The sequence below is a fragment of the Catharus ustulatus genome, chromosome 16 (genome assembly GCF_009819885.2).
Source record: "Catharus ustulatus isolate bCatUst1 chromosome 16, bCatUst1.pri.v2, whole genome shotgun sequence".
NCBI lineage: Eukaryota > Metazoa > Chordata > Aves > Passeriformes > Turdidae > Catharus > Catharus ustulatus.
Genome location: NC_046236.1, coordinates 1,664,260 through 1,686,426, shown reverse-complemented (window position 1 = coordinate 1,686,426; position 22,167 = coordinate 1,664,260). Strand labels below are relative to the sequence as shown.

The following is a 22,167-nucleotide window of genomic DNA, read 5'->3' as shown; positions in this document are numbered from 1 at the left end:
TTGTGCTCTGGCAGATTCATCGAGCCCCTGCCCCAGATGTGCTGGGGCTGGTGGAGATGACATCTCTGTGTTACGGTGCTGATGCTCTCCTTTACACTGGCACCAACTCAGGCCAGATCTGTGTGTGGGACACAGAGACCAATTCCTGCTTCATGACATGGGAGGCTGACGAGGGCGAGATCGGTGGGTGCAGTGTCGGGGCTGTAACAGGGATTGTGCTGGGAAAGAAGTGATCAGCTTGCAGGCTTCCCATTTCAGCTGGGCTTGGAAAACCAGTTCACTGTGTTGGATGCAAGATGTGGGGGGAGCAATGGATCTGTGACCTGGGTTTCCTGGGGGCTTCATAGAATCATTAAGGTTGGAAAAGGTCTCTGAGATCATCAGGTCCAACCATTAACCCAGCACTGCCAGGTCCAGCATTAAACATGTCAAACATCCACAAACTGTTTGAATCTTTCAGGGATGATGAGTCCACCACTGATCTGGGCAGTCTGCCAAAGCACCTACAGACTTCTAGTCTGTAAAACAGTGTTGGGCTGTAGAACCCTCCCACTTTCCTGCCCACGTGGCTGTCAGGAGCAGCCTTGGAATGATGACAGGTGCCCTTCCTCCCCAGGGGTGCTGGTGTGTCGGCACAACCGGCTGGTGAGTGGCAGCAACACCAAGCGCATCCGCCTGTGGTCTGTGGCCACCGTGCAGGAGCTGAGGCTGAAAGGGCCCAATGCCAGGTAGGAGCTCATGGCCCCTTACCTGGCAGCCCCCAGGACTGTCTGAGAGTGGCTTTTCACAGACAGACACCACATGCAACCATGCTGCTCCTGCTACTCTGCATCCTTAGCTTTTTCTCTCCGTGCTGTGACTGCTGATTCTTTCTGTCTGGATCTTTTCGCTGAATTTTTGCCACAGGTAGCTGAACCCTCTTAATTAGTGAAAGTGGGTATTTATTGTGCCTGAAGTTTGTGTCAGTGGTTTGTAGAATTTAGGAGAATTAGGGAAAATACACTGACTTTGTTTCTTCTCTCATGCTATTGCATGCCCTGTTTTTTTTCTTTCCTATAAAAAGATGGTTGAAGTGCAAATCACAGAATCATAGAATGGTTTGGGTGGGAAGGAACCTTCAAGACAATCCCATTCCAACCCTCCCTGCCATGGGTGGGGACACTTTTCACTATCCCAGGTTGCTCCAAGCTCTATCCAACATGGTCTTGGATACTTCCAAGGATGAAGCAGCCACAGCTTCTCTGGCCACCCTTATGCCAAGGCCTCCCCACCCTCACAGAAAGAATTCCTTCCCCATATCCCATCCAACCCTGCCTTCTGTCAGTGGGAAGCCCCTCATGCTGTCACTCCAGGCTCTTGTCCCATGTCCCTGTCCAGCTCTCCTGGAGCCCCTTCAGGCCCTGAAAGGGGCTCTGAGCTCTCCCAGGATGAACAGCCCCAGCTCTCCCAGTCACTGTTCCATGGACAGGAGCCCCTCATTGAACTGGTTCATCACAAAGTTGGATTTAAAGCTGGCAGAGTGGCTATTCCAACCTCTGAACCAGTCCTTCTCCCACCCTGCCTTCCTCTAGGTGTGGCTCAGTCCTGCTGGAACACGAGATCACCCTGGATGGGACGATTGTGAGTGCAGCCTTTGATGACTCCCTGGAAATGGGAATTGTGGGCACCACAGCAGGGACCCTGTGGTACATCAACTGGGTGGAGAGCACCAGCATCCGACTCATCAGCGGCCACAAGAACAAGGTCAGAGAGCTGGGCCTGCTTTGAGATTTGCTGTTGCTTCAGGGTATCTTTCTGCTACAGAAGAAAAGGTTCAGATGGTAGGAGAGAAGGTGTTTCATGACAGCTTGCAGTGCACCTTGCCTGGCCCTACCTTTGGGGTTAGGTTTACTGTACACAGTGCCTGGTCCTGCCTTTGGGGCAGGGTTTACTCTTTCCCATGATTGGTAAGGTTGGAAAAGAGCTTTAAGATCATCAAATCCAAGCACCAACCAGCATCACCATGACATTCACCATTAAACCATGTCCCCAAGTGCCACATCCACACATTTTTTGAGCACTCTCAGGTATGGTGACTCCACCACTGCCCTGGGCAGCTTGTGCCAGTGCTTTACAAGCCTTTCTGTGAAGAAATGCTTCCTAATATTCAATCTAAGTCTTCTCTGGTGCAAGTTGAGGATATTTCCTCTTGTCCTGTTAGCCCAAAAGCAAAGCTCTGCACCTTCATTTATGTTTCCTCTCATTTGGTGTCTCCCATGAGCAGAATCCTGGGGGATGAAGGGACAGGGCAGCTGAAGAAAGAAGTTAAAAAGCAATAGATGTACTCTGGGCTGTGGCACCCACAGAGCCCCTGTTCTCTGCCTTTTCCCTGGAGCAGGTGACCGAGGTGTGCTTTAGTCCTGACGAGAGTCACTGTGCCACGTGTGGAGAGGATGGCAGTGTGAGGATCTGGGCTCTGGGCAGCACAGAGCTGGTGGTGCAGTTCCAGGTGCTCAACCAGGTAATTGTTTGTGGTACATCAGTCCCTTCCTCTTGGCACAGGGAGGTGTCCCCTGTGTCACCGGGTCTCTGGCAATTTCCTTGCAGAGCTGCCAGTGCCTGGCCTGGAAGCCTCGTCCCGTTGGGGTGTGGCCTTGTCCTGGTGAGAGCCAGCACGTGGTGGCAGGGTACAGTGATGGCACTGTCCGTGTGTTCAGTGTTTCCAGGACAGAGATGGAGCTGAAAATGCACCCCCACGCTGCTGCACTGACAGCAATCACCTACTCCACTGATGGTGAGGCTGCCTGAGGTGACTGGGGACGTGTGACCTCGGGGAACGTGGCTTGGTGCTGCCTGGGTTTACTCTGACCTCCAGCTGCTCTGTGTCCTGGCCACCTGCCCAAAACCCCAGGGCCAGGGAGAGCCACAGAACTCGTCTCAGTGAGCTCTGGTGACTCTGCCAGCTGAGCACATGGTGGGTGGGACATGGGAGGTGCATTGGCTCTGGGATAGCCAAGGGATTTGGGTACAACAAACACCTTTGTTTTATGAGCTACTCTTCTTTGGTGTGGAGGTTTAATGGGTGTCTCTGAGACATCTCATCATTCCCAGCCCTTGACTGGGATGTTCCCAGACTTTCACAGTGTTTAAGAACACTGGTATCCCATTGTCTTGGACCTTTCTCCTCTGACCTTTTTCTTCTCCTACAAGAAGTGTCCCATTCTTTTCTTTGCCAACAGGGGAAATGATCTTATCAGGGGGCAAGGATGGGATAGTGGCTGTCAGCAGCCCTCGCACTGGGATGACCATCCATGTCCTGGCTGACCACAGAGGCTCCCCCATCACTGTTCTGCAGTGCACCAGGAAGCAGGTGAGACCTCAGGAGCGAGTCCAGTCCCCACATGTCACTGCACAGCTCTGGGAAGCAGCATGGTCAGCAAGTTTGCTTTGGTGTCCCTTGCTTTTCCTCTTTGGAAATCTCCCTCCATCCCCTCCAGCAACTTCTGATCAGTTTTTTTCCAGAGATATATTCAGTAGAATAAAGCTCCCATGTGTTGCAGGTGCAGCCTGAGTGAGGCTGTGCCTGCAGGGGGACCTTTGGTGGCAGCTGTTGACACCCTGCACGCTGGTGTGACTTGAGCCTGTGCCACAGGCTCTTGGTGAGCAGCACCCCTCAGGAGCAGTCCAGGCTGTGAGCTTGCAGCTCCTGTGTCCCCAGAAAGGCTCTTTGGCAGCCTATACCATTCCTCTGTGGAGCTGGGCAGACTTGGCCGTGCAGCAGTGGGATGGTGTGAGTAGTCCTCCTCTTCGTGGGGAGTTTTTTTTCATTTGCAGAGCAGAAATGGGAATAGTTTTCCCTAAGCTCTCAGGCTTTAAAATCATCTACACTGCAAGGCTGTGTTTCCTGGTAATCTGAGACTGAGGAAATCCTCCTTGATTTGAGGTGAAGGACAGTGTTAGGAGACACGTTATAGGAAATAACTCCCTTAGGAGATGTGCAGATCCAGAGAGTGTCCCAGGGAAGAGAACTGTGTTGTTCAGACCAGGATTTGGGTTGAAAAGGACCTTAAAAAATCATCCATTTCCAGCCCCCTGCCATGGGCAAGGACCCCTCTCACTAGACCAGGTTGCTCCAAGCCCTGTCCAGCCTGGCTTTGGACACTTCCAGGGATGGGGCAGCCACAAACAGAGGTTAATTCTGGCTTTGTTCCCCTAAACACAAGCCCCGTGTTCCCATGAGTTCCTGTCCCACTCTTTACTATCCCCTTCCTTCAAAGCCTCTGTGCTCCCAGAATGACAGGGTTGAGTTTCTGCTCCACAGTACCACGACTTGGGGGTGGAAGGAGGGGAACTCTGGCTAGCCAGCAGCTCCGACCGCCGAGTCAGCGTCTGGGCCTCCGACTGGCTCCAGGACAAGTGTGAGCTCCTCGACTGGCTCAGCTTCCCAGCTCCTGCTGGCCCCGAGGTGAGCGTGGCACCTGCCTGGCCCTGCCTGCTCCTGGTCTGAGGCTGGACACCAGCAGAGATGGAGGAGGGAGGCACAGGGCTGTGAGAGATGAGTGTGTGCTTAGGAAAGGCATCTCTGTTAGTCCAGTTCACAGAGTGTCTTGCTAACGCACCTTCTTGGGTGTGGAAAGTGTAGCAGTGCCAGACTGCCTTGGAGCACTGACTTCTAAGCATGAGGAGCCCTAAACTGTACCTGCAAAGAGCTGACAGCCCTGTGCCAGCAAAGCAGAGCTTGGGCAGCAGTAAGCACAGTGTGCAGGAGGGAGAGCTAATTATGAGCGTACTGCTAATTCTGACACTCCTGAATAGTGTGTATATTCCAAGCCAGGAGCATAGTGATGGCTTCTCAGAGCCAAGTACTCAGCCTTGTGTGTCCCTGCTGCTTGGCAGAAGCCTCTGGCTCCAGCCCAGGGGTAAGGTTTGGGCAGCAGGACACCTGCTAAGAAAGCAGGAGGATCTGTGTTGGAGAGGATGGAGATGCTCCCTGGTCCAGGTGACATTGGCAGACAGAAGGGAGCTGGGTGTTTTTGGGGGAAAAGAGGCAGTGCCTCAGCCTGTGCCCATACAGCAGCTGGGTTCTGTCAGCTGTTCTGTTTATTTCCAACAAAATGGATTTCCTCTGGAAAGAAGCTCGCTACAGCTCTCCATACAGCATGAAGGTTTGATCTTGCATCCACTGCTCAAGATCTGCTTCATGGGCCCTGTTTTCTTGTGTTAAACTGATCCATAACCAAATCCCAGCTTCAAGCCCATGCAGCAGCAATATCTCAGTGGAATTCGACCTATTGGACTCTCATGGGACCTGCTCCTACAACACTAAACTATTTGCTTCAGGTTTCCATGGCAGGGTGTGGTGGTTCCTTGCCTGAGATGGTTCTTCCTTCAGGTTATTCCTGAGCCTGAGATGGGAATGCAAAAGGGAGGAAGCAGCCTCCAACATACTCATGTCACAACTGCTCAAACACTCACAGCCCTGGTGTCCCTCTGTACTCTCTTTTCTCTCATTGATAGAAATAAGAGAATCCAGCCTCAGTTTTGTTGTCTTTGGATTCCCTCACCAGGGTCTGGACAGCCTCCCACCCAGCCTGGCCGCCTTCTGCCCTTGGGAACACGGTGTCCTGGTCTATGTGGGCTTTGGGCTGCAGAAGGAAGCTTTGTTCTACAACCTGAGGAAGAAACAGGTACCTGTCACCTGCCATGGGCAGTGGGGACATTGGGGCTGGCAGAGCTGCCCTGTGTGTTACCCTCGGTCACAGGGGTGGGGACACTGGGGCTGGCAGAGCTGCCCTGTGTGTTACCCTCGGTCACAGGGGTGGGGACACTGGGGCTGGCAGAGCTGCCTCAGGCTGCATCCAGGCCAATCCCTGATCCCACTGGAGGGGAAGGCAGCTGCTTTCAGAGTATAAACATCTCCCCGTTGTCTCCTGGATGCCCGGGACAGTTTTTGGAGCTGTGCACCCTCAGCCTCCCCATTACCCTTCTTAGGGCTGTGGCTGCACAGCTCTGGGTGCTGCCTTCCCTCTTTGAGCTGCTGTTGTTTCTCTCGCTGGGCTGCAGGTGCTTAGGAAGATCTCTCTGCCAGCCTTTGCCACGTCCCTCAGCCTGTCCCCATCCACACCTTTCATGGCCATCGGCTTCAGGGGTGAGTGCCTGAGCCCCTCCTTCTTTTGTCAGAGGGGAAACAAGTGTCATTCCTCCAAACAAGAGACATCCTCAAACCTGGGAGCTATGGTCCAGGACAAGGAGAAACCTCTTGGAGACTCCTGAGTCAGAAATGAGATGCATGAAGTCAATCCTGCTTGTCCAGGGGCAGGGTTTGTCATTGGAATGACTTCCTGGGGTTCTGGGCTGTCTCCATTTCTGTGGCTGTGTGAGCTGCAGCCTCTGAGGCAGCAGGGACCTTCCCACAGCGTGGGGACAGGCAGGACTCTGCTCCTGGCAAGGGCACCTCACTCCTGGAGCAGTTTGGATCCTCCTGTCCTGTGTCACTCAGCTGAGCGACTCAACTTCCAGCTCAGCAGTGTGGAGAGAGCCTGGGGGTGACTGGAAACAGGGCTGCTGATGGGGAGAAGACATGGAGAGGGGCTGAGAGGGAATGATGCTTCTAACTCGAACAAGACATGGAAAGAGGGTGGGAGGTGACCGCGAATGGTGCTTCTGTCAGGGGCTAGAGATGGAGGAGGTCTGTGAATGACAGGGAAGGGTGGTCGTGGCACGGACAAGCCCCAGGGAGCGGGTCTGGAGGGTGGTCGGGGACAGCCAGAGCCCCCAGGGCGGTCCTGAGCCGCTCCTCTCCGCAGACCGGCTGCTGAGGCTGCAGCCCTGCCCTGCCGGGGACCCGCAGGACTACGCCGGCCATGACGACACCGTGCACCTCTGCCGCTTCGCGCCCTCCGGCCGCCGCCTCCTCACGGCCTCCCACAGCGCCGTGCTCGTGTGGGAGCTCACGGGCGCCTGAGCCGGGCTGGCCCTGGACCAACGCCGCTTCTCCAGCGGGGTCCGCCCCGGGACAGGCCCCGGCTCCGGCCGCAACCAGGCCCAAACCTCCGCCCCCCCCGGCTGCAGGGGCCCACGGCGGCGGCTGGCCCGCCCGCGCCCCGCCCAGCCCTGGAATGCGTTTCACGGCGCCGTTCGCCGTTGGTTGCCGTTAAATGTTCTGTTTTCGTTAATAAACCGTCGAAAGACGAACGTTGGAGGTCTCGATGTGCTTGCCCCGCTAGAGGGCGCCGGGCCGCCCGCAGCGCTCTGCGCCGCCGCTCGGTGGTGCGGCCGGAAGAGGGGGGGGCCGGGGAGGCGGCGGCGCCGCCATGAAGCGGGACGTGCGGATCCTCCTGCTCGGGGAGGGTGAGGGGCGCGGGGGGCACGGGGGCGGGGGGGCTTCTCCAGCCCGGGAAGGGAGAGCAGGCACGGGGATCCCGGGGGAGAGAGTTCTCCTGCAGAGCAAGGCCGGGGGCGGGCGGGGGGCCAGGTGCAGCCCCCGTCACTGGCACGACCAGGGGAGAGACCGGGCCCGCCCGTGGCCCCAGGCCCGTGGGTGTCATTGTCACAAGCCCTGGCTCTGATCGTGGATCCCATCTGCCGCTGTCCCCTCAAGCTCTGCGGTGCCCGTGCCAATGTCAACGTCCTCCCTTTATTTCCTAGCCCAGGTGGGGAAGACGTCCCTGATCATGGCTCTGGTGGGAGAGGAGTTTCCTGAAGAGGTGAGTGGGGAGGGGATGTGCACACCCCCAGCCCGGGCCCTCGCTGCGTGGTACAGCTCTGTCCCCGGTGTCCCTGCTGGAGGTGGGAGTGTCTGGGAGGTGCTCACAGCTCCTGGCGCTGTGACAGCCGTGGGGCTGGTTCAGGTGAGGTCAGTGAGGACCTCACGGAGCTCCAGCCGAGGTGGTGTTTTCCTCAGTTTGTGCTCCGATTCCGAGTTGGGAGCTGATCCTGCTTGCAGCTCTCTCTGCCCTGAGGAGCGTGTTAGTACCTCCCAGGGCCCCACTTGCTGCTGCTGGGGATCTCTGTCACCAGCACTGCAGGGCTGGCACCACCACAGTGCCCTTGGAAAGGGCCAAGCCCTCTAGAAATGGGTTTGGTGCTCCAAGCCAGGCCAGCTGTGAGCAGCAGCATCCACCCAGCCTGTGCCTACAGCTTGCTGTCCCAGCACAGTTTGGATAGGGGAATGGCATCAGTGTGTCCAGGCACGTTTTCCCTGTGCCTCAGATGGGTTCTCCCACGGCCCATGAGCAGCTGGTGCCCTCCATGGTGGTGTGCTGGTCAGCATCATCTCAGGGGTTCGGAGGGGAGCAGCCCTGCACACCTTCCCAGCTCCCAGCCCAGACAGTCAGCTCGGCACTGCTCCCAGAGGAGCTCAGGGAGTGCTGAGGGCTTATCTCCACCGGGATCAGGAGCCTGAGTGAGGCAAGCAGGTGGAAGTTCCACCTCGAGGACAGTTTGAGGGCTGGAGTGCAGGGGGCTGCTGCAACCTGGTGGGCCAAGAGCAATCTGTGATCCACAGCTCATCCCACCCTAGCAGCAGCCATTTTGGGGTCTGAAGTCCCTTGTCACCTGTCCTGCTGGCTGCCTGTGGCTGGATGGGGTGTGCTGGCTTTGCAGGTGCCCCCCCGGGCAGAGGAGATCACAATCCCAGCCGATGTCACTCCTGAGAAGGTCCCCACACACATAGTGGACTACTCAGGTAAGGCCCTGTCCTGCCTGGCTTCTCCCCTTCTCTGCCTGGCTGAGGGGATTGGGAAGGGGTGCCCCTGGGCAGGTAGTGATGGTTTCATTCCCCTTCCAGAGTCAGAGCAGACAGAGGAGGAGCTGCAGGAGGAGATCGCCAAGGTGAGCAGGGCTGGCCAGGATGGGGGCAGAAGGCGATGGTCCCCCAAGGGACACATGGCTGCTCCCTCCCCTTCAGCTACCCAGAGAGGCACAGGCAGTTGGTTATCCACGGATTAATGCTCCTGGTTTGTTTAGAGGCTTGTTTAATCCTGCTCTGTCTTGTAAGCTGTTGTGTGTGGCTTGTCCAAGCCCTCCAGGGGAGCCTCCAGAAGGCGAGCGGCGGGGGGCAGCTCGCTGCCCACGAGAGGTGGAGGAGACTGTGGAGCAGATGTTGTGCTCTCAGCCTCAGGACATTCCCCACAGACTTAGAAGAGGGAGGAGCAATTGCTGGGTTTGGGCAAGACCCCTGCTCCCTGCATTAGGTCCCTGTGGCTGCCTGATGAAGCGGTGGCACAGAGGAGTTAATTTGGGAGCTGGAGCCCCTGGCAAACGCTGGGCAGGGAGGGGTGAGGGAGCCCTCGGAGCAGCCATGGAGGAATAATTAAGTTGTCTGGCTGGGGTGAACCCAGCTGCTCTTTGCCCTCGGATTAACCTTGACTATGCAGACGTGAGGACCTTTTAATTATGGATAATAAAACCATCTCTCTCATGTGAGCAAAGCTATTTAATCTCCCAATCCTGGTGGCTAACGACTGAGGAGGTGGGCATGGGGGTCCTGCTCTCTCCACCCAGACAACAGGAGTACACAGAGGCTTTAAATGGCTCCAGGAAATCCTGCCTAAACCCTTGTGTGTCCTCGGATTAGCATTAAACTCTCCCCTGAAAGGACCAGTGATCCCTCCTGTCTGCTTCCGACAAAGCCTCAGTATGGCCCTGTCTGCACAGGGTCAGGAGGGGAGGAGGGCTGGGACAGGGTGGTGTGGGAGGGGGATCCTGAGGCAGAGGAGCTTCTCCCAGCAGCTTCTGAGACAGAGGAGCTGCTCCCAGCAGCTCGTGGGCTCGTGCAGGGGGTGGCCCAGCCCGGGGCTGTGTACGTGTCCATGCTCACGTGCGCTCGGCCGCTGCGTTTCCCTGGCAGCTCAGCCAGCATTCCCTGCTGCCATGGCACTCCCTGCTGCCACGAATGTGGCAGGGACCCCTTCACCACTCTCTGCTGCTTCTCTTGCAGGCCAACGTGGTCTGCATGGTGTACGATGTCACCAAGGAGGCCACCATTGACAAGGTAATGGGTCCCCACCACGGCCCTGCTCCGGCAGCAGGACAGAGAGGGTTCCCAGTGCAGGGGTTTCAGTGCTGTCCTGTGGTGTGGGCACGTACTGATGGGCCCCAGCTCTGTGGGATTTTGGGTGAGACTCCTGCAAGCAGAAGCTGAGCTCTGCCCAAGGTTGCTGCCTCACAACAGGACAACAGGCTTGTTGCATCCTGGTGCTAGCATCCAGCATCCCTGGGCCTTCTCTGCCTGCTAGTGTGAGGGAATGCAGGGGAGCAGATGGCTGCAGGGCCCTGGTCCTGCCTGCCTGCCTGCCTGCCTGCCTACCTCTCCCCAGCCTGTGCTGACAGTCCTTTCCCTCTGCTCACCTTCCAGATTCGCACAAAGTGGATCCCCATGGTGAACGGGGGACTTGAAAAGGGATCCAGGTACTGTGTGAGGTGTGATCTATGGGTGCAGAACTGGGGGATTCTGGGGGCTGTGGGATTCTCACCACCCTCACCTCCTTCTGAGGGTACTGAGGGCAAACCGGCTTTGTGGTTTGATCCAGGCCAGGTTGAATGGGGCTTGGAGCCGTGGTCTAATGGGAATGTCCCTCCCCATGGCAGGGGGTGGGATGAAATGAGCTTTAAGGTCCCTCCCAACCAAAGCCATTCCACTGTGGCTTGTGGCCAGACCACTTGGAGCAGAAGCACATGGGGACTTTTGTCCACCAGAGATCTATTGAGCCAGGGGGCTATTGTATCCAGATCCCCCTGGCAGCCACCTCTCCCTGTCAGGCTGAGAAGAGATCAAGGAGGAAGAAGAGGCTGCCCGGGGGATCTGGATACACAGAAACTTCAGTCTGTGTGTGGATCTCTTGGGCAGAAGGCTGCTGTGCTGGATTAAAGGCAACATATTGTTGCTGGGTGAAAGCATAAGCAGGATCAGGCAGGCTGTTTCTCCAGATGGATGCTCCCGGCTGTGGGAGGCAGGAAAGCTGCTCTGGACCTTGCAGAGGGGAGATGGGGCCTCTCTGACCTGCCCATGGAAGCACCAATGGCCAGATAGTGCTGGGACCAAGAGAGGGGTGGCCTCACTTGTGCTCTGTGTCTTTCCTAGAATCCCCATTATTTTAGTGGGAAACAAGTCTGACCTGCAGGTGGGCAGCTCCATGGAGGTTATCCTGCCCATCATGAACCAGTTCTCGGAGATTGAGACCTGTGTGGAGGTGAGGGAGCTGGAGGGAGTGTACAGAGCCTCCCTGAGGGGTTGGAGTGCTGGTCTGGTGGGAGTCAGGGAGCCTCTGTGCTCCTGGAGAGCTGCCCTGATGATGTCCAGGGGTTGAGAGCCTGTCCTTGGGGCTTTCTGTCCTTTACCCTTTGCAAGGAGCAGCTTTCTGTGTCTGCCCTCTGTGGCTCTCTACACAGACTCTGTTGGTTCTGGGGTTGTGGAATGGGCACAGCAAAGCCCGAGCAAAACCCAGGAGATAGTCCCTTTTGATTTTTCCTCATGGTGGACAAATGTTGCTCTGGGCTTTGAGGCACAGCTAGTCTGGCTCGGGGAGGTTGTATCATCCTCCCCCTGCCCTTCTCATCAGGGCTGTCTCTTCCTCTGAATCCCCAGTGCTCTGCTAAGAACCTCAAGAACATCTCTGAGCTCTTCTACTATGCCCAGAAAGCCGTTCTGCACCCCACTGCCCCACTCTATGACCCAGAGGAGAAGCAGGTGAGCTCCTGGACGAGTCTCCTTCCCCTCACATTGCTCTGGGCTGGACTTTTTGGAATGGAGGTGGATGGTTGGGGCTGGCACAGACAGGCCAAGGGAACAGTGCCCATGTCCTGTGCTCAGTACAGCCAGCTGGGCAGATAGACACCTGCAAGGACTTGAATGTGTTGGGGCAGAAGTCTTCATGCTCCAGGCTGTGTGTTGATTGTGGAGGGAAGGGTCTGGAAGAAAAATTCCTTGTGGATTGTCCTCTCTGACTTTAGATTGGATATTAGGAAAAATTTCTTTATGGTAAGTCACTGGCACAGGTGGAGTGGTGGAGTCACCATTCCTGGAAGGATTTAAAAGCTCTGTAGGTGTGACACTTGGGGACATGGGCTAGTGGTGGCATTGGCAGTGCTGGGGGAATGGCTGGACTCAGATCTTGGAGCAATTTTCCAACTTTAATGATTCAGTGATTCCCACCTCCAAGGTGGTTGTGGTACTGGCCTAGAAGTGCAGGAAGAGAACCCACTGTGTGTGGGGCTGCAGGAGGAAGGGCCAAGCTGTGGCTGGTGCCCTGCCACTGTCACCATGATTGTTCCTTGCAGCTCAAACCCACCTGTGTTCAAGCACTGACCCGGATCTTCAACCTCGCAGACCAGGACAACAACCAGATCCTCTGTGATGAGGAGCTCAACTCCTTCCAGGTAGGGTGGCTGCAGAGCTGAGGAGTCCCCCAGTGCCTGGGATTCCCTTTCCAGCAGGAATCTGCCCCTCTTCTGACACAATCATCCTGTTCCTGTCCCATGTTTCTGTGGCGCAGCTGAAGCACCACAGGGTGCATCTCTGAGTATGTGGGGTTCCATCTTCCTAAGCCTGGGCTGAGTTTGCTCTGCCATGGGAAGACCAGGAGGCTCTGGAGATGCTGAGAGTCCTAAATTATTTGGATGCTAAAAAACATAGGTTTGTTCAAGGCCTCAGTCAGAAATCCATGAGCTGGGTGGATTTTCCCTCCCTGAAACCCCATTCCTTGTCAGGGGAGAGGGAACCTGGTGAGACAGGATTGTGCTCTCTGAGTGCTTTGCTGACAATGGCCTTCATTCTCTTGGGAGGCAGAAGTCTTGTTTTGGAAACCCCCTGGCACCCCAGGCCCTGGAGGATGTGAAGATGGTTGTGTGGAAGAACACAACAGATGGGGTGCAGGACAACGGCCTCACCTTGAATGGTAACAGCCCGAGGGCTCCCTGTTTCTTCTCAGGGGATGGGGGGACCTACCTCCTTCAGCACATCCCAGGGGACCCTGTCCTTGGCCTGAGCCTCCTGGCTCTCATTCCAAGCCAAATTAGTCCTTCTTGTTAAAAAAAACCTGCTGTGGCTGCTATATCTCTCTGTCCCAGTAGTCTGTTTTCCCAGGAAAAACATGGCTGAGAAGTGGATCCCTGAGCCTGAGCTGACTCCACTGTGGCTGAGCCCCCAATCTCTCCTGCAGGCTTCCTCTTCCTCAACACCCTCTTCATCCAGAGGGGCCGGCACGAGACCACCTGGACCATCCTGCGCCGCTTCGGCTACGACGACGAGCTAGAGCTCACGGATGATTACCTGCGCCCACAGTGAGTGTCCAGGGCTGGGCAGGGGGCACATTCCCATGGTGCATGGCTCAGCATCCCCAGCACCTTGGCTGGATCCTTCCTGCACCCCAGGAGCTGCTGTGGGCCCTTAGGTTAGAGTCATGTTTGCAGTCCTCGCCTTCCCCGCGGGCAGGAGCTGACACGTGGGATTGGGAACACGTACAGCAGGCCTTGGGGCTGCTGGTTTAGGCAGACAGGAAGGTGGGGAATGAAATCCCAGTCTTCTCTTGACATCAGCAAGGGATTCTTGGAGCTGCTGTGTTCCTGGCTGAGTGAGGCAGAACAGCTCTGTCAGGAGCAGTGAGCTGTCAGCATGGCCCTCATGGCTGGTTGTGCAGCTGCTGTCTCTTCTCTGTTCCCTGCCACTCTGGAGATGAGGAGCTGGCAGGAATGGAAGGCTTGACTTGGGAGCTGCCTCCTCCTCTTCTCAGAGAGCAGGCTGCAGGGAGGTGACAGGGACATGCTGGTGGATGGCACTCCAGGGCACTGCTGTGCCCTACTGAAGCCCTGGGCATGAGGCAGAGAGTGGGCACAGCATCTCCTGGGCTGCTGGGGATGCAAGGAAAGACCACTGTGCATCCTCAGGGCATTCTCCCCAAAATAAGGGGGCTGTGTCAAGGAATAGTCAGGCCTGGAGGAAGTTGCTGACCTTGAGCAGGGAGGGAGTGGGGAGCTGTGTCTTCTGGGTAATATGTGCTCACACACTGCCCTTCGTTCAGGGCTTGAGGAGGCTCATTTGGGTGTCTGAACAGGAAGTACGAAAGATAAAAGGGAGGTTTAGGTTGGGTAGTAGGAAAAATTTCTTCGCTGAGAGGGTGGTCAGGCCCTGCCACAGCTGCCCTAGGCAGTGGTGAAGTCACCCCATCCCTGGAGGGATTTAAAGCCATGTAGATGTGGCACTTAGGGACATGGGTCAGCAGTGACCTTGGCAATGCTGGAACAGTTGGACTCAATCATGGAGGGGTTTTCCAACCTAAATCATTCCATTGTTTTCCTGACAGGTTCCGTGTGCCCTCTGGCTGCTCCACAGAGCTCAACCACTTTGGATACCAGTTCCTGCAGAGGCTCTTTGAGAAGCATGACAAGGTGGGCAGCAGTGCAGGGGCTCCAGGGGAGGGGATGCTCTGCTGGGCCTGTCTTCCCCTGACTAGTCCTGTGTGCCAGGGAGCCCACAGAGCACCATGGAAGGGCTTTCCTCTGCCACAGCATTCCCTCTTTGGGGGCTTTTGGCCACAGCGAGCTGTAGGCAGTCTAATGGTTTATCAGGGACATGGGGTTGTGGTCACTACTCTTGACCAAAGGGCAGTTTAGACTTCGAGGGACTGGGTCTGAGTTAGCATCAAGCTGGCATGGCCCTTGTAGTGTCTGGCTGCAGTGGGCAGGGAGGTAGGGAAGTGGGCAAATAAGTGGGCAGGGAAGCAGGCAGGGAAAAGGGCAGGAAAGGGAGCAGGGAAGCGGGCAGAGAGGCAGGGAAGGAGGCAGGGAAGCGGGCAGGGAGGCAGGGAAGCGGGCAGAGAGGCAGGGAAGCGGGCAGGGAGGCAGGGAAGCGGGCAGAGAGGCAGGGAAGCGGGCAGGGAGGCAGGGAAGCGGGCACAGCTGCTGGCCAGCAGCCATGGACCAGCATCTGCCAGCCTGGTGGAAGGCTGCCAGGCTGGAGAGAGGGAGAGAAAGCAACACATTTGTGCCAAACTCAGGCTCTTGGAGAGTGGGAGAAGGGATGTATTGGATCTGCATGTGCCTGCTTGGACTGACTATTCAGATGTTGATGTACATCTGGGGTATGGCAGCTCTGTGACAATGGAGAGTGACTCAGGAATGGCAGCAGAGAGTGGACACACATCCCTGTGTATCCAGGTCAGCTCTGTGGCCATGGGGAATGGCAGAACTGGATGGATGCATATCCCTGGGTGCCCAGGTGCCAGCAGGTTCCCTTCAGGTACAGTGGCCTGTGTGCTAAGTTGCCTGTGGAAGGCCGGGCTGGACTGATGCAGGCTGCTGTGGCACAGCTGGCTCCAGGAATGCTCAGGACTGTGGGGTAGACGTGGACAGGTCCTGCCTGGTTGCAGCTGCAATCCCAAAGCATGTTTGCTGTTGTGCAGTGCTGGCAGTCCCTGAGGCACAGGCTCTGCGAGCTCGCCCAGCTCCAGCCTCACTGCGTTCGATCGATCCCTGCCATTGGCAGCATCCCTGTGATGTTCCACAGCAGGGAGGTGCCGGTATGGCAGGGCCCCCTCTGGGCATGGGCTGGGTCCTGCCTCCCCTGGTGACTCCCTGTATTTTGGCAGGACGAGGATGGAGCCTTGTCACACACAGAGCTGCAGAGCTTCTTCAGCGTGTTCCCCTGCGTGCCCTGGGGCCCTGAGCTCTACAACACGGTATGCACCACTGATAAAGGCCTGCTTTCCCTGCATGGATTCCTCTGCCAGTGGACGTAAGCTCAGTCCCTCTCCCTTGCCCTTGGTCACATCCCTCAGCCCTTGCTGACCCTCCTGGCGTGCTCTGTCTCTTCAGGCTCGTAGCTTACCTGGACGTACGGCACTGCCTGGAGTGTCTGGGCTACTTGGGTTACCCCATCCTCTCGGAGCAGGACTCCCAGACCCAAGCCCTCACAGGTACAGCCGTGCCCTCCCCTTCTGTCGCAGCTCAGGTCTCTCCTGGCTCTCACTAGCCTCTCTCCTGCCAGTGACCCGGGAGAAGAGGATTGACCTGGAGAAAGGGCAGACCCAGAGGAATGTCTTCCTGTGCAAGGTGCTGGGAGCACGGGGTGCAGGCAAGTCCGCCTTCCTGCAGGCCTTCCTCGGCAGGAGCCTGGCGGTGAGTGGCTGCTCCCAGGCTGGCCATGCTCCCAGGGCGGAGCAGGAGGCACAGCTGGGGGTCCTGGAGCGATCTGTCCCGTGGTGGCACCTCCCTGCCTGTGCCCAGGCCCCCTGTGTGATGCCCTCCCTGCCCATGCTTCGCACCCCCTCTGTGCTGGTGGCTTTGGGGTGTCTTTCGTCCTGGCTAATGCAGTGGGGCTGCTCCCTCTGCTTGTCCCGAGGGGCTGTGCCTTTCTCATGTGTGACCACAACCGTGCGGACTTTCCCTGCCTCTTAGGAACAGCCCCACACCTCATGACAGACCCTGGGTGCCCTTCAGGTGGCTGTCAAGCCAGGAGGGCTCGGGGCAGTGTCAAACCCTGTCCCTCACCCAGCACTGCTCATGTTTTCACTGCCTGAGACAGTGTTTTCCTTGGTGACAGGCCCAGAGGGAGAACCCAGGACAGCCATCCCTCCACACCATCAACACAGTGCAGGTCAATGGCCAGGAAAAGTATCTCATAGTAAGTCTGGGAGAGCCGGGAGTTGTGCCATGTCTGGCTCTCAGCAGGGCTGGGCTGTGTCCCCATATCCTGGCACATGGGGTGGGCTGTGGCTGTGCTGGTGTGAGGAACAGCTGGCCCCCTGGGACACTGCTGTGCCACACCCCTGTCCCCTCTGCTCCAGCTGTGCGAGGTCAGTGCTGACGCCACGTTCACAAAGCTGTCGGACACAGCCTGCGATGTCGCCTGCTTCATCTACAGCCTGAGCGACCCCAAATCCTTCAGCTACTGTGCCAGCGTCTATAAGGTAGCTGGCAGGGATCCTGGGGGCCTTCACAGGGGTCCTGGGTGACCACAGGCTTCCCATTTGACTACACCAGGGGCATGGGGGACATCAGCCCCATTGGTGGCAGCCCCACCTTTCCTAGGGGTTGGTCCTGAAGCCCTGGCTGGGGTTTCCCTGTCTCTGCAGCAACACTACCTGGACAGCCAGATCCCCTGTGTCTTCGTGGCCTCCAAGACAGACCTGCCAGAAGCCAGCCAGCAGTCAACCTTCTTCCCAGCTGAGTTCTGCTACAAGCACTGCCTCCCTCCACCCTTCCTCTTCTCCTGCCACAGCCAGGGACCACCCAGCACCGCTGTCTACACCAAACTGGCCACTGCTGCCACCTTCCCGTTAGTATCCTTCCCATGGAGGGGCTCTGCTGTGAGCACAGCCTGGGGAGGGGGCTGTGTCCTAGCCCTGCCTCTGCCACATTGCTTTTGCTTTGGTTTCTCTGCAGCTTTTTGTGTCATCAAGTGATTTTGGTGTCATCTTGGGCATGCAGTGACAGGGCAAGGGGAGATGGCTTTAAGCTGATGGAGGACAGGATATTACAGGATATTGGAAAGGAATTGTTCCCTGTGAGAGTGGGCAGGCCCTGGCACAGGGTACCCACAGCAACTGTGGCTGCCCCTGGATCCCTGGAAATGTCTAGGCTCAGGTTGGACAGGGCTTGGGATGGTGGAAGGTGTTTCTGCCTGTGGCAGGGGGATGGGATAGAATGAGCTTTAAGGTTCCTTTTCAATCAAACCATCCCAGGATTCTGTGATTCTGTGATCTGCTTATACAAATAATTGAAACAGAAAAGCCACTTCTTCCTCTAATTGCAGAGGGGGAGGTTTTCTTCTGCCTGTGTGTATGTCTCTGGCAGATTTAGTAGATAGATCCTGCCACTGGAGTGTTTATTTTTGAAGCCCAAGATAAAAAATGCTGAAGAGGAGTAGCCAGCTTAGTTTGCCAAGACCGACGGGGGGGTGGCAGCTATTTTCTCCCGATGAGATGGATCAGACTGAAAAAGAGGTCAGTGAAGCGAGACCTCTGTTACACAGCCCCCAGAGGGACTGGGAGTGGAGTAGGACAGCATCAGACTGGTCACAGGAGGTGAGGGGGGCTGTGAGAAGGGAGGAGGATCCCTGTGAATGGAATTGCTCCCCTCCAGGGCTGGGAAGGGTGAGCACAGCTCCAGAGGCCGAGCCCTGGCGGGGAGAACGTGTGGGAGCATTGGGAGGCAGGATGGGATTACTAGTGAGTAGTTTTCCCTCCAGCTTCTTTTCAATAAACAACTTTATTTTTAGAGCTGACGCTTTTTTTCCCCTCCCCTCTGCAGTGTTAAAATTTAAATATTCTTAATATATCTTAGGGTATGTGGTATAAATAAATAACAGCGTAATGGAGGGCCGGGGATTGGCTGTGCTCCCCGATGTAGTGGGGAATGAATTATGGATGGAGGGAGAGAGAAGAGAGGAGCGCATTAGTGCAGGACAGCACGTGTTTGGGAAGGGAATGTGTACGCTGGGGCAGCACCAGACCCTGTCCCTCGCTACCCTTTGCTCCCTGTCACTGGTGTCCCCATGGTGGCATCCTGGCTCTCCACGCACTGGGAGATGGAAAGGCAGCTTGACCTAGAAAGCCAGATAACCTGTCTAATTATTTAGGTGTTGGAGAGCTGTTTTCAGGGCAGGGGAGGGGACAACCACATCTGTCCCACAGCCCTCCCTTGGCTTGATGGTGATGCTGGGTGACGAGTGCTCCATTTGCAGGGACTGGGAATCTCTCAGATTCTCACTGAGCTGTTCCCCCCAGTGCTGGGCTCCCCCCAGCACCCCCCAGCCTCCCTGTGTGGGATGGGAGCAGCCACACTCATGGCCTCTGCTGTGTTTCCTTGCAGCCACCTGAACGCCGTGGAGCTGGGAGTTGCGTCCTTGTGGCTGCGGGTGGCACTGGGGGCGGCGGTGACGGCGCTCTTGGGCTTCACCGTCTACCGGCTACTGGTCAAGAACAAATGAGAGCCACCCTCCACCCCGTCCTCCCTGTGACACCAGCTCCCCATCCCCAGCGATTACCAGTGAGGGGCCCTGCCTCAAGCTGGCCCTTGGTAGGAAATCATCCTTTGTGCCCAGCCTGGATTGAAGGACCAGTGAAACCAGACCTCCCAGCACCAGCAGGATCCATCCCTGGCACTGGCCAGCCTCACCCTGTGGCCTGGCCCCTGTGGCTACAGGGCAGGCAGCTCTGCCAGGAGCTGCCTCACCAGCAGCTGGAGGATCACCCTCATCTTTTATTCTATCCAATTTTTTTAACGCTTGTTTTTAAGCTCAAACATGAGTGTTTTGGTGTCTGTTGGACTGGGCACATCCCCTCCCCAGAGGGCTGTGCTGGTGCCCTCAATTCTGGAGGGCACAATGCTCCAGGAGCCTCTGGGAGCTCCAGCAGCAGCTGAGCTGTCAAATGAGCTCATGGCTGCAGCTCCCTGGGGCACATCTCCATCTCCTGTCCTGGTTTCCCTCAACCAGCACTGGGAAAGGCAGCCAGGGAGGGAGGGCCAGGCACTGACACCCCCAGCCCCAGTCTTTGACCCCTCTTGCTGGGACACAGTTGCTGCTGTCCTGAGATGAGGGGGGATGATGACAACCAGGGTTTGTCCTGAGCTCCTTCCTGCTGTTTCTACACGACGTTCTTGTGAGTCCTGCAGCGTGCCAGGCTCTGGGTCCATCCACACTCCTTTGTAGCCTCCTGTGTGACCACTCCCCTCCCCACCCCTGGCCACCAGTATTCATGGCCAGTATTTGCAGCGCTCTGGGAACCCTGGTAAGGACTGGGAGGGCATTGGATGCCCACTGTGTGCCCAGTCTTTCCCTGGCAGTGCCATCACTGAGCTGGTGCCACACTGTGCCCTGGGCCCTGTGTCCTGCTGTCCCCTCTGTGGGCCCCAGCCAGAGTGTGGAGCTCTGGGCATTGCATCTCCTGGCACCACTGGAAGCTCCTTCCTGTCCTGTCTCCTGTCCCCTACCCACACCTGGGCTGGTTTCAGTTTCTGGGAGTGAGCTCAGCACCCATTGGGGCCAAAGCCCCACAGTGTCAGTGTCTGCAGGTTCCAAAGAGCAAGGCCAGCACCCATCCCTAGGTTCCTGTCCTCCCAGGGGAAGCCTGGATCAGCCCCTGGCTGTGCCACCAGCCTGGCCCTCCCCAGCACACTCAGGGTTGGTCTCTGCAGGCAGCTGCAGTGGCAGCTCCTAGGTAGCACACAGAGCTACTTTTTCTGTGTTTTGTCTATTTAAATGTTTTATCGTGCCCTGGAGCCAGTGAGGGGGTGGAGAAATCGCTGGGCAGCACCAGTGTCTCTCCCCGGGACAGCCCCAGAGGGTGGTGTCCCCATCATGCCGTCCCCAGCTCTGGCCAGCCGGGGCTCTCTGCCTGTGCTGGAGCTGCTCTGCCTCTCACTGCTGGCTCCTGGCACTGCCAGGGCCACATCCCTCGTGTTTCATGTCCCTCTCTGTGCCCACCGTGCGTGGTTCTGCCAGCTGGGCTGTGCCTGGTGTCTCCCTGCTCCACATCTGCTGGGGCTGTAATGTTTTAGGTTTGTTCTCTACAGCAAAATAAATTTTTACACACCTTGCGCTTTCACACCATGCCCTGTTGTCACCTGGGGAGCAGGACCCTCATCCCTGCCCGGGCTGGATGGAACCTGGGACCTCTGTGGGCTGCAGTGGGAGCAGGGCCATCCCCAGAGCCTGGGCTGCCCTGTTACAGGGATTTAGGGCAGGAAGAGAAGCCTGGGGTGGTGCAACAAGGTTTGGGGTTGGCCAGGGCTCCTTGGTGCTTGGGGACACAGATCCTCGTGCAACAAGTGCCAGCCAGGATGGAGAAACAGGGAAGGAGATGATGGGTCCTGTGGCTCTCTGCCCAGGATCCATGGGAAGTGGGAGGCTCTGGCTGCTATGGATCTCTGTACCCATCCCTGTGTGGGGTTTGAGGCTCCCCACTTCGCTGCAGACACTTTCCCCCCGTACCCACAGCTCCCAAGGCTGCACCACCTCCCCTCCCTGCTCCTGTTTTCCCATGGCAGCTTTTCCCTCAGCTATTTCTGTCTCTGCAGCCTCAGCCACGGGCGCCGGGCACGGGGAATGTGGGCGCAACCAGAGAAAAGGGTTTTCCAGAGCCTCTGCACTGACACTGGTGTGGTGGGACTGCTCCCTCATGTGAGGGATCCCTCTGGGCCTGGGGGTCGAGAGGAGACCCTTCCCACACGGACAGGGATGGGGGGGACACAGCTGATGCTCCAGGTCGGGCAGAGGAGGCGATTCCAAGGCAGGCGGGACACGCGGTGCTCCCTGGTGACTCCAAACCAGGCTGGATCCCACGGGAGCTGCGGGCCCACGTGCCCTGGTGTGTATTAATAGCACGCTGTGCTGGGACAGACCGCGGGCGTGGGGCAGGGGACGCGTGTGGCAGGGCCATGGGCACACACAGTCCCCAGGGAAGGAGCCTGGGAGGGCTGGGAAGCCCAGAGCTCCCTGGGCACCCGCGGTGGGGCTGAGCCGTGGCTCTGGGAAGTGAGGATGGTACCAGGGATGGGTCCTAGGGACACCCCTGCCCTGCCTGGGGATTCAGGGGAGCCTGGCCTGGGAGACACTGGGCACATCACATAAAGGTGCCAGTTCCAGGGCCAGTGCCAGGCTGTTCCATGAACACTGTGCTGGGGCAGGGCACAGCAGTGGAGGCTCTGTGGCCCCTGTGCCAAGGGGATGTACCCACACTGTGCTGGCTTGTGGGTGCAGGGGCGGGATGGAGAGAATGTTTGCAGTCTCCTGTGCCAGATTCAGCAGGTACCTGGTGCTGGCATGCTGGTATCCATTCTGGGATGCTGATACCCGTTGTGGGATGTGGGTACTGCACCAGGATATGGATTCCTCTAGCAGGGTGTAGCTACAAAACCACGTACCAGGATGTGGGTACTGGAATCCATGTACCTGTATTGGGATGCAGTACTGGAAATGGAATACTGGTTCGCATTCCAAGGTGCAGATCCTGTGCTGGGATGCAGGGATCATACCGGGATCCGAGTCCCATACCAGGATGTGAATATCAGTGCTGCCATGGGGAGCAGGATGCACAGAGATGTTCTGGGATGCAGGTACTGGGCCAGGGTGTGGGTACTAGAACTGGGATATGGGTGCCAATACTGGGATGTAGATGCCACACTGGGATGCAGGTATCATGCCAGGATGTAGTTACCAGATTGGGGTGTGGATACCAGTGCCAGGATGCC

The 22,167-nt window shown here is 57.3% G+C and overlaps 1 protein-coding gene across 5 annotated transcripts in view; it reads left to right on the top strand.

Moving 5' to 3' along the window:
- LOC117003757 (mitochondrial Rho GTPase 2) overlaps positions 1 to 20,522 on the top strand; it is a 45,726-nt gene extending 25,204 nt beyond the window's left edge. The window contains exons 32-58 of one of the 5 annotated variants that reach the window (XM_033073968.2): positions 15 to 183; positions 617 to 728; positions 1,572 to 1,743; positions 2,378 to 2,500; positions 2,587 to 2,773; positions 3,219 to 3,349; positions 4,301 to 4,444; positions 5,547 to 5,666; positions 6,043 to 6,127; positions 7,627 to 7,685; positions 8,584 to 8,665; positions 8,768 to 8,811; positions 9,920 to 9,973; positions 10,337 to 10,389; positions 11,063 to 11,171; positions 11,567 to 11,668; positions 12,259 to 12,357; positions 12,767 to 12,875; positions 13,140 to 13,260; positions 14,280 to 14,364; positions 15,564 to 15,709; positions 15,790 to 15,890; positions 15,962 to 16,092; positions 16,517 to 16,597; positions 16,761 to 16,883; positions 17,049 to 17,251; positions 18,787 to 20,522. In XM_033073968.2, coding sequence (XP_032929859.1) covers positions 15 to 183; positions 617 to 728; positions 1,572 to 1,743; positions 2,378 to 2,500; positions 2,587 to 2,773; positions 3,219 to 3,349; positions 4,301 to 4,444; positions 5,547 to 5,666; positions 6,043 to 6,127; positions 7,627 to 7,685; positions 8,584 to 8,665; positions 8,768 to 8,811; positions 9,920 to 9,973; positions 10,337 to 10,389; positions 11,063 to 11,171; positions 11,567 to 11,668; positions 12,259 to 12,357; positions 12,767 to 12,875; positions 13,140 to 13,260; positions 14,280 to 14,364; positions 15,564 to 15,709; positions 15,790 to 15,890; positions 15,962 to 16,092; positions 16,517 to 16,597; positions 16,761 to 16,883; positions 17,049 to 17,251; positions 18,787 to 18,904 — 3,063 coding nt within the window. In that variant the 3' untranslated portion in view covers positions 18,905 to 20,522. Of the gene's footprint in view, positions 1 to 14; positions 184 to 616; positions 729 to 1,571; positions 1,744 to 2,377; positions 2,501 to 2,586; positions 2,774 to 3,218; positions 3,350 to 4,300; positions 4,445 to 5,546; positions 5,667 to 6,042; positions 6,128 to 6,785; positions 7,070 to 7,260; positions 7,330 to 7,626; positions 7,686 to 8,583; positions 8,666 to 8,767; positions 8,812 to 9,919; positions 9,974 to 10,336; positions 10,390 to 11,062; positions 11,172 to 11,566; positions 11,669 to 12,258; positions 12,358 to 12,766; positions 12,876 to 13,139; positions 13,261 to 14,279; positions 14,365 to 15,563; positions 15,710 to 15,789; positions 15,891 to 15,961; positions 16,093 to 16,516; positions 16,598 to 16,760; positions 16,884 to 17,048; positions 17,252 to 18,786 lie in introns of those variants that run through there. The other 4 variants (XM_033073965.1, XM_033073966.1, XM_033073967.1 and 1 more) reach the window with 4 other exon arrangements.
- Positions 20,523 to 22,167: the final 1,645 nt, after the last annotated feature.